The sequence below is a fragment of the Leptosomus discolor genome, chromosome 1 (assembly GCF_034619465.1).
Source record: "Leptosomus discolor isolate bLepDis1 chromosome 1, bLepDis1.hap2, whole genome shotgun sequence".
Classification (NCBI taxonomy): Eukaryota; Metazoa; Chordata; class Aves; order Leptosomiformes; family Leptosomidae; genus Leptosomus; species Leptosomus discolor.
In genome coordinates, this window is record NC_141391.1 from 168,413,596 (window position 1) to 168,431,121 (window position 17,526).

The following is a 17,526-nucleotide window of genomic DNA, read 5'->3' on the forward strand; positions in this document are numbered from 1 at the left end:
TTGAGAAAAAAGGTATAGAAGTTTACAAATAGAAAGTTATTTTTATAGTGTGATCAAACTTTAAATTCTGCAGGGATGTCACCTTCAGGCAACTATGAATGTACTTTACTTATGTGAACTCTTATTTTCCCCAGCATATTTTACTTGTGAGGCTATAGATGTTAAGCATCTTCTTTCCTTTCTTTGACAGGAAATTCTGGTGGTTAAAGATCATGGCAACTGTAGAGGAACTGGCCCATCAAATTATTGAACAGCAAATGGGAGAGGTACATAAATTTTGAGTCCTATTTAAGAGACATTTAATAATAAAATGTACAGACTGAGATGAAAAATCAAAATCACAAGAGAAAATAATTTTTAGTATACCCAAAGCTTCCAGAGGCTCTTCTGTGGAAGTTCGTTATTACATCCATGTTGAAGTTGCGCTGCAAAATCTTTTTTGCCAAAGTTTGCCCCACAGGAATAAAGCTAAGGAAAATCTAACAGTGTTTCCAGTAAGTGACTAGCTAGCTGTTCACTCTGCTTTTTGGGCCTGTAGTGGTCTTCAGAAAGCCATATGGTTGTATAATTGCTTTGCTCACTTTCAGTTACAAAAAATTTACGATCAAGAGAGTTGTCAGTCCATAGCTTTTACTTTCCAATTAAGCAATTGCTTCAGTTGTCATTTTTGTTTTCACTAGTAAAGGTTTGCCATGCTCTTCGCTGTAAAATATTTGTTTGTGTTTGATATAAGTCAAAAGGAAGACTGAACTGTTGTTTCTGCTAATTTCCGGGTTTCATTTTCTGTAACCTGTATGCAGAATCTGCGTACTGCAGCCAAAGATCTGCCAGAGATGCACAGATAGTTTGGGAGTGTGGGTAAGCGTGTACATACTTACCTAGAAGGTTTCATAGCATAGTCTATTTAGAATTAGCACCACTTTAAGTTAACTAGAAGCAGTAACTTACTTATCTTAAATGAATGGTATTTTTTAGCTTCAAATAATCACTTTTGGTTTCTTGTCTAGACATAGACTTACTTTTCAAGTAATTTTAGTTCCTCTCAGTCTTGATTTCAAATTGAAAGGTTGGGGGGGTGGGGCAGGATGGTTAATTCTGCTCTGTATCAATTCTTACAGATTTTGTTGTTGTAGCGTCTGAGTGTCGCTAAGGCTATCTCAAAGGACATAAGTGATGTATGAGATGTATGGTGTTTTCTTTCTCTCACTTGTCCTCTTCATAGGTGAGAATGGTGTGTCTAGTTTAATTTTGTTTTGTTAATATAGTTCCTTGTGGAGGTCTAAATAGGGCTGTATTTCCTGGTTGACTTTTTTTTTAAGTACAGGCTAGTCAAAGCTAGCTGAAGTGTACATTCCACTAGGAGAAGAGGATGGTATGATGATGGTGTTTAGCCTCTGTGAGGGCTTTTTCTCAATCTCATAATGTGACTCCATGAGACATTAAGCTGACTTAGTATCTCAGTGCCACAGAAGAGAGAAGGCCCTTTTTCTCTGTCCTACCTTGCTTAATTTCCACACTAACAGCAAGCTAACCCAGCCAAAACAGGTGGAAAGTTTTCCGCTGGGTTAGTGCATCGATTAGGGTCTAAGAAGGCTCTAATGAGCACCAAAGCCAGCATGAAGGACATGGCTGGTAGCCGAAGAAGGGCAGGGGAGAAGGTGGAGGGAGTGGAGGTATGACACTGCAGAGAGCTGTAGGCTGTTTCTGTTCATGGTGAAACTGCAGTCTTACAGTTTTCATGGATATAACTCTGTCAACAGCGTAGATTCGGATTTGTCCTTCGGCAAGGTGTTACTGAGCCTAAGACCATCACATCTTATTTGGCAGCAGCGCAGCTTAAGCATTCCCCAGTCATCACTTAGCCACGTATTCTCACGCTACGCTACTCTTGCTCCTTTAAGCTCTGTGTGCCGTTGTGTGGTGGCCAAAACTAGAAAAAAACCCCACCAAAACAACAGGATATTAAAGGAAAGTCTTCTCCCTTCCAGTTGGATAAGAGAAGTGGTCTTACAGGGGCGTTCATGTAATATCGTACATTCCTACCTACCAGTGACCTACAGGCCGCAATTGTTTGGTGGCATTCCTATTCAATGTAAGCATTGAAAGCCATAGTTTAAGGTCTATGGAACTTCATCAGTATTTTTGCTAGCATTTTTAATTCACTTGAGTGTTGAAATAGTTTTAATTGAATTAACAAGAAAAATTTACAAAGGAAAAAGACAGGTGTTCCCATTCTGAAGAGAATGGAAAGTGCTTCTGTGTCGCATTGAAATAATGGTCAAAAGTGTTCTGTGACATAGGTTTTGATTTCTTTAGAATATTACTTCTTGTTCATGAAGCATTTTAAAACACAAAATTGTCACAAACAGTTTTATGAAGATGTTCGCAAACATGTTTTTGTTAATTTAGGGCTTTTTTGCATAAAAGCAAAACTTAACTAAAAAAAAAGAATTTATAGCCTTGCCTATATGGAGCATTGCACCACATTTATCTTTTCTCAGATTCTGCCAATCATATTTCTACATCAGGATCACATTCCTTGATTCATGTGGGAAAGTTGCCTGTCAAGAGCCTGCAGCAATCTTCTTTCTTTAATCTGTGGCTGGGTACACTAAGTATATGGTGGTTTGTTTCCACAGTCCTGCCGGGTAACAGTAACAAAGGAAAGCTATGTATTTGTTGAAACAGAGTCTGTTATACACATACAAAATACAATTTTTAACAAATATTGTGGTTATTTTTATCAGTATTTTTTAAACTGCAATAAAAAATATATTCTGTATAGAAGTAAAACTGTCGAGCTGACATTTTGTGGGATTGAAGAGCAGTTTTAGTTTACACAGCATGTAGATCATGACATTTTAAGGGAGCAAATGTAAAGCAATCCTTGAATATATAGCTTACTTTGTAAAGCAAAGATAAACTCACGTAAAACTCCGACTGCCTGTAAATGACCACATGTGCATGCCATTTGAAAGGCTGATGCAGGATTTTAGTGCTTGAAAGTATCTCTTTCAGACCGTAAATGTTGCTGTATGATGAACTCTTCTTTATCCTTTATTTAAGCAACAAAGCATATGAATTGTTTGAATATGGAAAGTATTCATACTGATGAAAAATGGGGTATTTTTAGAAAACAGTGTTCGAAAATGGCTTGGGCAGTAGTTTGACAAGCATTTCTTTTGATGCTGCTGGCAGCTTAAGCTTAATCCCACTGTCTCATTTGCCCTGATGCGTCTGCTGCTGAGCATTGTGGAGATCTGGATTGAAGGTTTGATCTGTGCTAAGAATAGCCTTTGTTTGTCTGTCTGTTTGCTGGGCTGCTTTTTAACCTTCATCAGTGTCCTATTCCAGATCACTGAATGACTAACCAACCAGTTTTACCTACCAGGCTGTCTTGGTTTGAAAAGACAGGTGTCTGCGGAGGAAGGCAGGAGCCTCCCTTGAAATGGAAAATGCAACCCCCTTCCCTCCAAATTATTATCATTTTGAAATTAACGGGCCTTCAGGCAAAGATATGGGGAATAGGAATAACAGTTCTTTACTAATATATATATATATATATATATATATATATATATATAAAACACAAGGCAGGGAAAAAAACCAACCCACTGGTTTACACTGACAGAGTCAGAAATACAACCTGACACCCTGTTAGGGTGGCAGTAGCAGTCCGATAAGATGGTGGCTGCAGTCCTCCTGAAGCGATGGATGTAGTTCTGTTGAACCAGCGATCTTGTAAAAGGGTCTGGTCTTCCTCCGAAGATCCAGTGGTAGGTAGGTAGCTCTTGTCCTCTGGAACTCCAGTGGGGGGAAAAAACTCCTCTGGGAATCCAGTGGAAGAAAGGCTGCTAGGGTGTTCGAGATCTCGGTTTTCATTTAGCATGGACTGCTTGGCTCCTTCCCCCCGGGCGGAGCATCTCACAATGGGATGGGGAGTCGTGAGGCAGTTCCTTGATGGGCCATTAACAGGAGATAGTCCAGGAGCGAGTTACCGATGGGTCAGGCGATAAGGCATTGTTGTGCCCATTGACAGGAGATAGTCCAGAGGGGGGAGGCAGGGAGCACCGCCCCACCTGGTCTCAACAGCTCCTGAAGATGGTAATAGAATACTTTTTTTTCTTTTGGCACATTTTACACTGTAACCTAGGACACAGGCTGAAGGGGTAGGAGCAAGTAGGTTATGAGAGCCAAGACAGGAACCAACAGTAATGCCTTTTCAGGTAAAATTTCAAAGTCGAGTTAGGCTGATGGGAGCTTCTATTGTAAGGGGAATTCTTAGCCACTGCTCTTTCCCCTTCTCATACTCACCTCCAGCTGCGTGTTCTTGCCTCCTTTCTTCTGCTGGTACTAGTATTTACTAGTGTAAAATGTCAGGAGGATGGAGCTGGGCTCTTCTCGGTGATGTCCAATGATAGGACAAGGGGCAACAGGTGCAAGCTGGAGCACAGGAGGTTCCGTATTAACATAAGGAAAAACTTTTCCACTCTGAAGGTGACAGAGCACTGGAACAGGCTGCCTAGAGAGGTTGTGGAGTCTCTGTCTCTGGAGACATTCAAAACCCTCCTGGATGTGATCCTGTGTGATCTACTTTAGGTGGTCCTGCTCTGGCAGGAGGGTTGGACTAGATGATCTCTCGAGGTCCCTTCCAACCCCTAACATTCTGTGATTCTGTGTGATTCTGTGATTTACGTGGTGGTGTGGTTGCAAAATGCGGACACTGATCCAGGAGGAATGAAAAAGCTCTCAACTTGTTAGGAAACAGTACCTTTACTAGATATAAATATTCTCTATGCTAATTCTTGGGCAGGGGTGGACAGGGACAGTTGAAGATGAGCATTTTTATAACGGTGTAAATACTGGGAATTATTGTTAAAACAGAATTGCAGGATGTTCCAGAGTTTTCTGAACTGCAGAAAGTTTGGGGAGTTACCTGGGAATTTAAGACAAAAAAATTCAGTTTTAAGGTATCTGTAAACTCTGTGAAGACAAATTTCCTTTGTACTACAAAAAGTCTGGCCTCTCTGATCAAGCCTCTGCAAATAGGAGCTGTACTTCTTAATTTTTATTGACAAATAATGTAATTAATAATACCTTCCCCCATATATCTTTGGCTATAGGATCTGAAGAATTTTTAAAATACTGATAATCATTAAATTGTGCCTGAGAGCATTCACACAGAGATCTAAATTTAAGATACACTGCTTGCCAACTTCATGCGTTTCGTTAATTTTCTCTGACTTTCTTGATAGTTCCCCAGTATAGAATTCTGTTGTTCTGGTTTTGCTGCTTTAACAGAGCAACAGAACAGAAAAGGCCAATTGCTGTGTTTTCATACCAAAAATTATTTTGTCACTTTAAGTTAAAGCCATTAAGGTAAAAACATTTTAGGGTACCTGTAGCACAGCTGTGATAAAAGGTATTGCGTCTCATGAACATCAATAAATATTCAGTCTCACTGACTTACATGGACTTGTCAACAATGAATTGTTTTACTTAATGTGTTTCTAAATTTCAAATTGGAAGGTATTTCAAAATGGGTGTGAAATGGTGAAACAAGCAGAATTTTCTAACTAGCAAAACTAAGCTATTGATTGCAAGCATTTGCGTTCCTTATACAGTAAGAGTGTCACACTTTCCATAGCCTTGTGCAGAGAAATTAGAAGTTAGAAATTAGAAGATCAGGTTCGTGACTACATGAGGAACCTGAACATCTATGAGACCTGACAAGATGCATCCCAGAGTTGTGAGGGAATTGGCTGATGTAGTTGCCAAGCCACTCTCCAATGTATTTGAAAAGGCACGGCAGTCAGATGAAGTCCCTGGTGACTGGGAAAGGGGAAACATTGAACCAATTTTTAAAAAGGGTAGAAAGGAGGACCCTGGGAACTACTGACCTGTCAGCCTCACCTCTGTGCCTGGGAAGATCATGGAACAGATCCTCCTAGATGCTATGCTAAGGCACAGGGAGGTGATTCGAGACAGCCAGCGTGGCTTCACCAAGGTCAAGTCCTTCCTGACTGACCTCGTGGTCTTCTGTGATGGAGTGACTACATCTGTGGACAAGGGAAGAGCTATGGATGTCATCTGTCTGGACTTCTGTAAGGCCTTTGACATGGTCCCTCACAACACCCTTCTCTAAATTGGAGAGATGGATTTAATGGGTGGAGTGTTCAGTGGGTGAAGAATTGGTTGGATGGTCATATCCAGATGGTAGTGGTCAACAGCTTGATGTCCAGATGGAGATCAGTGACAAGTGGCTATGATTCTAAGTTGGTGAAACCCTGAGGTTTCAGTCATTAAGGTAGTGTGTCCATCCTTAAGGTAGTATATTGATTGTCAATCCATTTGTTTCTTCTTTCTAGATTACCCATTGCGAGGGAGCTGTTACACAAACACTAATGGATGGGCCAGCACAACGAATACAGATTGTCCCTGCAGATTCAGGCCTCTCTTTACCACAACGTATACAGGTATGCTTCATCTGATATATTTTAAAAGCAGAGATGAACTAATTATTTCTGCGAGTTTGCACATATGGTTCTTTTTTGTTTGTGTCATATTATTTGATTGAATGTAAATATTCACCCCTGGGTGGCAGCAACCATTTCTATATGAACAGGAATAAAACATCATTCCAATGCTTCTGTTTTTTTTCTCTTTTTTTTCTCCTGAAAATTTTAAGATTTACAAAAAATTATAACTACTGAGCAGAGAAAGGTTTCTCCCAATACTGTAATGATACTGCTCTTTAAAAGCTGAATAATTTTTATGTTTGGTAATCCAACTAAATTGTTAGAACATGTCTACATTTTGGAGCAGGGAGGGAGGGAAATACTGCATTGCCTCGTGGGTACAAGCCATGAAAAAAAGTGCAGGGCAACCTAATGTCTGAGAAGGATACTGTTTTTTGTTATCCCAACCAATATTATATGTCCCAGTATGCTAATTTATAGCCTGGCCAGGCAATAATCTCCAGTTCAGGTGAGGGTAGGAAGATCTTGGCAATGGGGGTAGTTAAATCAACATAGATATGTGTGTGTGTAAATTAGGAGGATTTGGGGAATAGAATTTTATATTTTATCCCTTAAAAGTCAATGCAAGTCCTTGCAAATGTTTTATTTTTAAATTTCATCCTAGAGAAAAATATCAACTGCAGAAGAAATTTTAAAACTGTTCTCAGATATATATTTTTGCATACAAACACACCCTCATTTAAGCGAGCCAGCTGCTAGTATAGTTCTGGCTGCTTTTTCTTTTGCTGGCTTCACTCTTCAGTATTTTCCACTGTTTTTTCCTGTTTCAGCGCATTGCATTCAAGCTTTCTCCTACCTTCCAAGACTCCTCACGATGCCCCCCATACATGATCTTTTTTTTTTTTTTTATCACCTCCTACCTGTGCTGTAGTCATGGTACCAGTCTTATCTGTCCAGTAGATCTTTATTCTTTCAGCAACCTCCACTCCTTTTCTGTGCTTTGTGTACAGCTGTACCTTTTATTAACTAATTTATGTTAATCAATTAACCACCATCTCTTTATCCTCTGTTTTCATTGTCAATACCTGTATGCTCTAAAGTCCCTGGAGTGTGAAGGCATTTAATGTAATTTCAGTGTCAGAGTCTGAATGTGGGATGACGACATATAAACCCATGAGACTTTATTGTTGAACAGCAGGACAGTTCTGTTGGTTCAAAGCCAGTGGCAGACTTCTAACCCTTCTGTGTCAGCTTTTTGTAGGGGGAGAACTACTTCTGGTTAGGCACGTAGTCACTGCAAATATGATGAACATAAAAGAATTGTATTTCTAGGGACAGGGGCATTTATATAGTTTTTCATTGTGTCATGTAGCTGGAAGATCACTTGTTTCTAACCCAGCTACTTTGTCCCTTGTCTTTTTTCAACACGCTCATTGATTCTTGCTTCAAAACAGATGGTAAGCGCTTTAGGGCACTGGTTGTCTCTTGATATGTGTGGAACAACACTCAGTCAAGTGGCATCCTTCCTGCGATAGGCATCTACAAACATATCACCACTATCAATAATAATAAATTAGATATGAGATAGAACTTAGTAGTGAAAACTTTCCTCAAAGCAGAATTTATGTGAAGACTAAAGTAGTTTGTAGGAACATATACATCTCAATGAAATGTTCAGTGTTAAATTGATTCATTTTGAGTTTATATTTTCAGTCAATGTTTTTTCCTTTCTTATTGTTAAATGCACATGAATAATTGTCTGAAATACTGAAATATAAAATACTTAGTAAAATGTTCTTTAAAACATGTTTCATTAGTCATCCTTTTTAGCGAATGTTAACATTTCTTTAGGACAAAAGTTGAATGTCACATTTGTTGTTAAACAGACATTTCTGTTCAAAACCGGCTCTGTTATAAACAGGTGTATTAGTCCGCTGTGTTTAGGCACAGAGGACTATTTTTTTTCTAAAATAGGAACACAGAATTATTGAGGTATCTTAATTTATTGAAATGATGTTCAAATGGAAGTCAAAACTTGTTAACCAACAAGGCTTAAAGGCAATAAAGGAAAATACTATCCTCCATTATAATCAGGGTGCTTAAATGAAATACAGGGGAAGTGTATTTTTTAAGCAGACAATCCTGAATTAATATATTCCTGGTTTATAATGTTATCCCTTTAGCAATATTGAGTTTCAGATTAGTAAGAAACAGTGTTGTCACTGAGCCCTGATGGATTCCCTTGAGAAGATAAGTGGTTTTCTTTTTCCCTCTGATTATTTTTTTTCTCTTATCTCAACATTTAGGTACTGCAAGTTGTTACACTTTGGTGAACTGCTCTACTTTTCAGAGTCCTATTGCAATTTAGGTGGAGTTTTTGCAGGTGTATGGCCATAAGAGGTCAGCTGCAGACAGACTGTGCTTAATGGTTTAAAGTCCTTTCTCTCATGCCTCTGTCAGTTGTCAGATGCTTGACAGCTGCAGAAACCATTTGTGCAGATTGAATAGCTTTGTATGGATATTAACGTAACACTAGACCTACTGTATCATGTAGTGAAAACTACGTGGGCATCCTCCTAGAATTTGAAAAATTGTGATACTATTTGTTGAATAGGAAGTGGATTGTGTGAAATAGCAATGGTCCTTCTGCCTACTCTCCCGCCATATTTGTCTACAAATACGTACCTTTTTTAAATTACAGAGCTGGACTACAATAGGAAAAAAGGTAATTTAGGATCTATATCCAAAAAATAATTTCAACTTTAGTTCAAATTTGTGTCTTCACTGTTTGGGACGTGCTGGTTTTTGAGTTAGTTTTATACTATACTTTGTATAAACATAACTAAATCACATATATGCCTTTTTTGATGAATACATAGTTGAACTTTTAAATTTTGATGAGGAGACAGATTTTAGATAAGAATGTCTTTCAAAGAACAGGTCTGGAAGTTCAAGAAACAGCACAATATTCTGTGTTTGGCTTTTGTACATGTAAGCACTCTGTTGAGGATAACATGCATTGGATTTCTCCTAATCCAAATAAAATAGATGTGTTTGGAAAGGAACATCAGCTACTTTGAAAATAGCTAGAAATGACATATGAAAAATAAAGATTGTAATTAAAGAAAAAAGGAATGGAAGGAGAAAGTTAAGCAAAGAAGGGGATTAAAAGGGCAAGGAAGTTCGCCTTGTAAAAAATACAGAACGAACATAAAGCAATTGAGAGGAAAAATACGGGACTGCTGTAGTAATATGTGGTCCTGGACATGTGGATATCTGAGAAAACTGAATGGAAAACCCTGTATTAATCATGTTGCTAACTATTGTGGGGGTTTTGCATTGTCTTCCCACCCTACACCCTAAATCTCATGATAATTGCTGTTCTTTTCTTACATCTTTAGCATCTAGAATTTTATCATCTTACTTGGACTTCTTTCTTAAATAAGGTTTTAATTGTGTTTTGCAGAGGAAAAAAATGGAAATTTGATCCATTAAAATGTTAATAGCAAAAGGCCACCTGAAGGAAACACATTCCTTTTGTATATTTTGAAATTAATAATTTCTGAATATTTTGAAGTGGCAGTATCGATCTATAACTGCTGAAATTAGATTCTCAATTTATATATCTTGCTGCATATCTGTTTAAAATGTAAGCTATACCCAGGTTTTTGAAACAAATTTAAGTATATTGAACATTTAGAGAAAGTAATAACCTAGTTGTAAAGGTGCGATAGCGAAGTTGGCAGACTTGTGCAAAATTATGCCTCATTCAGTTTCTTTGTGCCCCTGTTCACCTAGAAAATACAATTGATATTGCTGTCCTAATTGCATGAAACTAGTTATGGTAAGTGCTAGACCGTGAAATAAATAATTTTGTCAGTAATAAAGACCATAGAAATGGTAGGGATGGGTAGATGAACATATATGTTTGGTTATTGGTAAAAAAAAAAAAAAAAAAAAAATAGGAGCTATTCTATTGATCTGTAATTCAAAAATAGTTTGCAGGAAAGTCTTTGTAGGATGATTCTCCTTAGTCTCCACAATAAACCAGACAGTTTTCCATGTAGGCATTTTGATGGAGAAAGGCAGGAAGTGACTAAAAGTGAGATTAATAGTGGAAGATATAAGGAATCTTCATTATTTTCTCTGAGGATTATAATCTTCTGACAAAGTTGGCAAAAAATGTAGTTTAGTGGAGGATTATTAATATTTAATAAAGTTCTGTTGTATTTGTGCTTGAAAATAGGATAAAATGGAAAAAACAGTTTGTAGGTCTGTTCTTGATTATGAAATTAAACATGAGAATGAGTTTTTCCTTTAAAAAAAAAAAAAAAAGGAGATTCTGGTTTACTTATTTCATTTAAGAATATATATGTAAAAAAAAGCTCCCCCAAAATGAAGCCTGAAATGTGTATACAGATGCAACAAGATTATTGCTTTTTGTGTTGTTTGATGCTTACTTTTTTTCACTTGGAAGTCTCATTTTTGTTTTTAAGAAGTTCTTTTGTTAAGCAGGCAAACCTGGGAGGTGCTAAGCACTTCACCTGGTACGCAGTGAATTTGAGAGTTAAGATTCCTCATAACCTGACAGGTCCTAGGGCTGAACTACAGACATGTCTTGAATTCTGGATGTTAGAATTGTCAAGGATTTCAGTAGTGTTGTAAAAGCATGGGCCAGTTGTAAAAATTAAACATGAACTCAGGTTTTGACTTCAAACACCCTCGATTGAAATGTGTTTCAAATACAGTGAAAATCAAAGGTTTCACCTGAGTTTACTTCACTCTTGTGTGACAGAGGGAAAAGATCCTGCTTCACAAATGTCAAAGGCAAAATTCCCGTTTTCTTTAAATGCCCAGATTGGGCCGCAAAGGTGAACTTAAATTACCATAACAATTTGAGATAAATGTATTGTTAGATTGTCACAGATCAGCAGACGGGCCAGAAGATTCAGATTGTTACAGCACTTGATCAGAGCTCAGCAGGCAAGCAGTTCATCTTAACAAATCATGATGGCTCTACCCCAAGCAAGGTGATCCTTGCCAGACAAGATTCCACTCCAGGAAAAGTTATCCTAGCAACTCCAGATGCTGCAGGTGTCAACCAACTGTTTTTTGCATCCCCTGATATATCTGCACAACACATCCAGGTAGATAATCCACTTTATTTCATAATTTTGGTTCAAATGGGATAAGAGGAGATGTTTTATTTTCAAATATGTCTGTCTGAGTTCTCATTTTTTGATTTTTTTTTTTAATTGTATACTTTTCCTTGCACTAGGACTGAGCATGGATACTTAGAAATTATGAAGATTATTTTTTTTTTTTTCATAAATGTGTTGCTTTTAAAACTTACACCCTGGCTCATGACATTAGAAAGAATACTGTTATTGTGATTTCCAGCTCCTGCCATACCAACAGTCCTTTATTTCTGCTTCATTGACTCTCCATCTGTTTTCATGTATTGTTAAAAAACATGCTCTTTTCTCTATTGTCTTTATCACTTAACATTTTCTTCTGTTTGTTTTCGTACACTTTTATAACTGCTGTTCTGCTGTGCGAATTGTGCTCCAAGGTAGTTTCTCAGAGAGACTGTTTAGTAGGGAAGTGCATTCATTACTCCATGGGGATGGGAAAATAACACTAAAGATTGTAGGTTTACTAATGCGAGATTGTAATTAGCCAGGGTTGTAACTCCCTAAACTGGTGTCCCCAGTGCACCTCACTCCCATTGTTTACCCATGTACGTTTATCCTTCTGTTAAAATACTTCAGTGTGGTAGGCCAGGCAACATTAGGATAGCTACCGTCCAAACGATGGCCAGAAACAGTTGCTTAAGGAAAAAATACTAAAAAGCGGACAAATAAATGATTCTGTATTAGCTATTAGGAAGAAGTTCTTTACTGTGAGGGTGGTGAGACACTGGCACAGGTTGCCCAGAGAAGCTGTGGCTGCCCCCTCCCTGGCAGCGTTCAAGGCCAGGCTGGATGGGGCTTTGAGCAACCTGGTCTAGTGGGAGGTGTCCCTGCCCATGGCAGGGGGGTTGGAACTAGATGATCTTTAAGGTCCCTTCCAAACCAAACCATTCTGTGATTCTAAATAATGATCCTTCTGAGCATGTCCTTTCACTTCCATTTGCTGATGATCTAGAGCAACCTCCTAATTTGGAGACTGCAGTGAGACCGTCATATTTGGTAGCAGCCACTAAAGTTTAACAACCTTTTTTGCTATTTATATAGACTAGAAATACTTTGGTCTGTATAATATCTTACAGTATAATCGTATATTGTGCAAAGAAGACTTTAGTTGATTTGGTCTTCTGAGGGAAGTATTTAAGTGTCTCTTGCACTGTAAGAAACAGCTATAAAGGATCCCATTGTTTTTATAACCTCTATTATATCCTCTTTCAGGTAATCTCTTTTCAACTGAAGACCACTGATCTTTTTAGTTTGTGCTCTTCTGGGAGCCAGTCCACTACTCTGATGTGCTACCCACATGTTGTGTAAACTTGAAAACATATCTCTGTATTATATCTTACATATTTATTTTGAAACTCAAAAATCTTTGCAAATGGACATCCAAGGTCCTTGCTCCAAAGAATTTGATTGCTATGAATAGGGGAGCAGTAGCAAAAGCCAATCCTACTGAGAGGCATTTGAGCGTGTTCAGTGGTATCGTACACCTTATATGTTACGTAAACCTTAACAACAGTATAAACCAGTAGGATATGATTTGAAGTAATCCATATAAAAAATTATTTTCAAAGACAACTTGAGAGATGAGAAGTGTGCCACACTGTTTTAAAAGGCAAAATTCAGGATCAGGGGAAGTCTGGACAAAAAAAAATGAAGGCTCTAGTTCTGATTGTAGAGTTCAGGCAAAATAGGTTAGTTTGAGAGGCAACAGAGTATTCTGTCCCTTTAGTTAGATTGTTCTATTGTCAGCTAATATGTATGGGCAGAGATTTCTTTTTTCCTCTTAAAGTTTGTGAAATACAGAGTACTATTCATTTGTTGTTCAACTGCATCCTCTTTGGGATCTTTCATATTTTCTCCCCTAAATGATCTTTTCATCTGTAATTTCACCTTTTTTGTTGTTCTTCTGTAGCCTGCACTTGAAATGCCCATTCATTTTCTCTGCAAAAAACCTCTCCTTTATTGCGTCTTACCTTTACATTGACTCATTTGGCAAGGCCCTTTCTCCCATCATCTGTTTTACCTTCAGTGGCTCTTCTCCATCTTAGTAATCAATTTTTATTCTTCATGTTCAAGGTCAGTTGAGTTCTCCAACTCTGGAATTTTCATCTCCTCATGGGCCCAATTCTGTAGTCCTTCTTTATGTGGAACTTTCCCTTTCAGTACAGTTTTCATTTATGGAAGGACATAGAATTTGTTTATATATATTTTATATAGTATCATGAAAATACATAATGTTAATAATGGAAACTAGGAAGGAACAAAAGGTTATTATTCTTTTAACTTTTCAATATTATTTTTCTTAAAAAGATGTTACATTAAAGAAAATTTAGTAGATGAATCTGAGACAGTATTGTTAACAGAGGCTAACCAGAAAGCAGTATGCTCATTGAATGTTCCCTTACATATCGTCTATACTATCTTCCAAACTTTCTAAAAATGTGGTTTCTTAATTTTCTCTGGAGAAGATAGGGTACTTTCTCCTTCAGTAAGTTTTTTATCAGAGGTCCTGTTTTGAATATGCAAAGCAAGAATGAGAGAATCTGACTTCCCATTAAGACACAGCAGAAGTTAGAAACTCTTAAAACTTCTAAACTATAATCTCTTTTTAAGGGAAGAATAATATTTTCTTTTCTGCTTTACGTAATTGCCAAGATGATGTTTGGTTATTACTTGTGATATGTGTGTTCGTTTTTTAAATTGAATTTTTGCTGTACTTTATTTATGTTGCAGTGGGATAGAGTTTTTAAAGATGAAACGGAAGGCTATAGCACTTACGCTGTGGTGCTGGGGTTCTAATATTATGTGCTTAATGAAGCTTTACAGGTACCAGAGATAAATGAATGAGACGAGACAAGAATGCTGTAATAACGTCAAACTGTTACTGAAAGCCAAACTATATACCACTTGATAGTTAGTGTCCAGAGTACATTTTGTGTTGGTCCCCCATTTATGTGTATTATGAAAAAAAGGGTTTGGCAAACCTGAGTGTAGATATAGTAGCCTTTACAAGGGATTGTTTGGTTCTGTTTAATGCTTCAGTCTCTTTTGTACTAATGAACAAGTCATCAGGATATGAATACAGAGCTGAACAAAAGGTAAGAGTATGCAGATGCTAAATGTTTTTCAAAATGTCAGTACATTTTGCAAAGGTAGTATTTAGATAAATCTTGAATTCTTTTCAGAAGTATTACAAGTAAAACTTTTGTTCCATCCTGAAAAGGAGCACAGTGGCATGGCAGGTAGCTAGCTCCTTTGTGTCTATGAAGACTGTAAAATGTAGTCAAGAAATCCTTATGCTTTGTACATTTGGTCCCCTATCTTAGAGAAAAACCACAACCGTGAGATATATTTTAATCTTTCTTGATGATAAGAAAAAGAAAAATTAAATTCTTCCACATTTTTTTCCAGATTTTAACAGACAACTCCCCCAATGAACAGGGCCTAAATAAGGTGTTTGATCTATGTGTTGTATGTGGAGACAAGGCATCAGGTATTTACTTTTTTTTTTTTTTTTGAGGCGGTACAATTTTGTAAAAGCAGTTTAAAATTCTTCTGAAGCTGTATAACAGTTTGCATGCGTATACATAGATATGTATCTTTTTATACATGCACAAACAGAAAGGATACACTACTCTTTTAGTGGTGAATTACACTAAGTGGTACTGTGGTGTCCATGGGTGGGAGTTGTTGTTTTACATCTTAAATTCAGTGTTTTCTACCAGATAATTTTCACCTTTTTTTCTTAGGCTGATGCATTTTATTTTCTATTCTAAAAATTTGACTGATAATATTACTTAAGCAACAACGTTGAGAGTTTTTCTTCCTTAAAATAAGGTTGTGCAGTGAACTCTTATCACTGTTGATGGATTCTCTTAAAATATGCGACAAACCTGTTTGTTATTTTAAATATGAAACCAGTAGGTGAGGAAGACTTTGCAAGTCTAATACGAGATTTATGCAGGACAGTTGGTTATTTGAAGAGCCATTATTAAAATTGTATCAATGCATTATAATTCCAGTTAAAAAAAAAGCTTAAGAATGGTATATTCATATGTTGCCAAAGCGGAGTGCTAAGGTAAGAAAAGAAAAAGTTCTGTGCACTAAATTTTGTGTAATGCTATTAAAAGACTGGAAAGAAATATAGTGGGAGCAGTGCAATGGAGAACTCATCTCCCACATTCCCTTTGCACCTGCCATCAGGTGTTCCAGATCTGTCAGAGTTGGAATTACTGAGAGGATGTCTTTTTTATTTAAAAAAATAAAGTCAGAGAGAACTACAAGGGCTGTTCCTCAGTGTGGTTTAGCTGAAAGCTCCTTTTTCTTTGCACTTTCTTTGTTAGAAAAGATAATGGGGTGTAAGAGAGATGAGACATTTTAACTTTGCTCTTTACTTACTTAGCTAAAATTAGTCTAAGTAGGGAAATGGTTGCTCCATTAGAAGATTCTTGTGGTTTGTCAGTGAAGTCTGTATAATGGACCTCCAGTAATATCCAAATATGACAGCTGAACTTAAGTGCTCCTTTTGGGAAGCCTTGGGAATAAAGTGTATAAAAATAGGAGGCCAGGGGGAAGAAGTAGTTAATGTTAGGATATCATCATGAGAAGTAGTAGGATGGGGAGCAAACTTCCTAGGAAATAAAACCAATTAAAATTTTTCTACTATGGCAATGTTTAGGATTAAAAATATAGTTCCTAGAGCTCTAAATACAGGTCAGACTTCACCCATCTCAAAGGAAACTTCTGCCAAGCATAAGGCAAAGATCTGTTTGGTCTACTCCACTTGGCGAGACTCCTCTGGCTCCTCAGTGGAGGGCTGGAGTGTTGCTTCAGGGGCTGGACATCTCAGCAGCTATTCCTCCTGTCCTGGCCTAGGGATATCGAGCAGTGGTAGTGAATTTGGGGAGAGTGCCATGTTGCCCTGAGCAGCTGCAGGTTCCTGGGAGCCTCCCATGTGACCAGCAGTCAAACTGCTTTGCAGACATCTCCAAGCTGGAGTCCAAGAAGCTACATCAAACAGCAGGTGAAGCAGCAGCCCAGGTGCTTTGCAGGATGGATATTAGTATTCACAATCCAACTGCTATTAAAATGTTTCACTTAGTAATATTCTTTTAATATATGATGCTTTCTAAATTTCACATTTTAATAGTGTGTTAATATGGTTGTGATAAAGGAATCTAGAAAGCCTATCAGAATTTCTAGAAACTTCAGGCAGACGAGATTGTTGTATCTAAAAAAAAGTTTGTGAGGAGTGAGGGAAGAATCTAAAAATATATTTTCCCTTAAATTAGTTCATATTTGAGATTTTTTTCTGTAACGTGTCCTACTTAGTTCAAAGAACAGCCTTAGTGGCACCGCAGTATGTATTTTGAGTGTTTGTCTGTGATCTTTGGTTTTAGAGTTCTTTTTTTTTCTTCAGGATTATAGAATTAAAATTGTTGGAATCGCCAAGTATGTCTTAATCAAAACCAGTACTTTTTACTAATATTTGTGTTTTGTGCTATAGCAGAATCAAAACAATGTATTTCTGAAAAATAATTTTTGAACTTGACTTTCTTCTGTAGTATGTCCTAGAATTTTTTATTATTAGAAAATTCACAGAAGAACTGATATTTAAAAAAATATTTAGCTAGTTTAGATTATTCTTTCATTGAAGTTTTGCTGAAAGAACTAAATGTACCATTACCCTGTTAGGAAAATGAAAGTTCAACATAAAGCTTTGAAGTGATTACCTACTGCTGTCAAATGTCCATGGCACCATTAGATTTAATCATACTGTTTTGACAGGTGAATTTGTAATGAGCAATAACAGGGCTTGACTGCGGGGACATTTAAAAAAATGCTAAAGACTGTAT

At 37.2% G+C, this 17,526-nt stretch overlaps 1 protein-coding gene across 2 annotated transcripts in view; it reads left to right on the forward strand.

Annotated features, from left to right (window-relative positions):
• Positions 1-212: 212 nt before the first annotated feature.
• Positions 213-17,526, forward strand: part of NR2C1 (nuclear receptor subfamily 2 group C member 1) — a 37,469-nt gene continuing 20,155 nt past the window's right edge. The window contains exons 1-4 of one of the 2 annotated variants that reach the window (XM_086470922.1): positions 213-266; positions 6,369-6,476; positions 11,396-11,626; positions 15,083-15,164. In XM_086470922.1, coding sequence (XP_086327048.1) covers positions 213-266; positions 6,369-6,476; positions 11,396-11,626; positions 15,083-15,164 — 475 coding nt within the window. Of the gene's footprint in view, positions 267-6,368; positions 6,477-11,395; positions 11,627-15,082; positions 15,165-17,526 lie in introns of those variants that run through there. The other variant, XM_086470929.1, reaches the window with a different exon arrangement.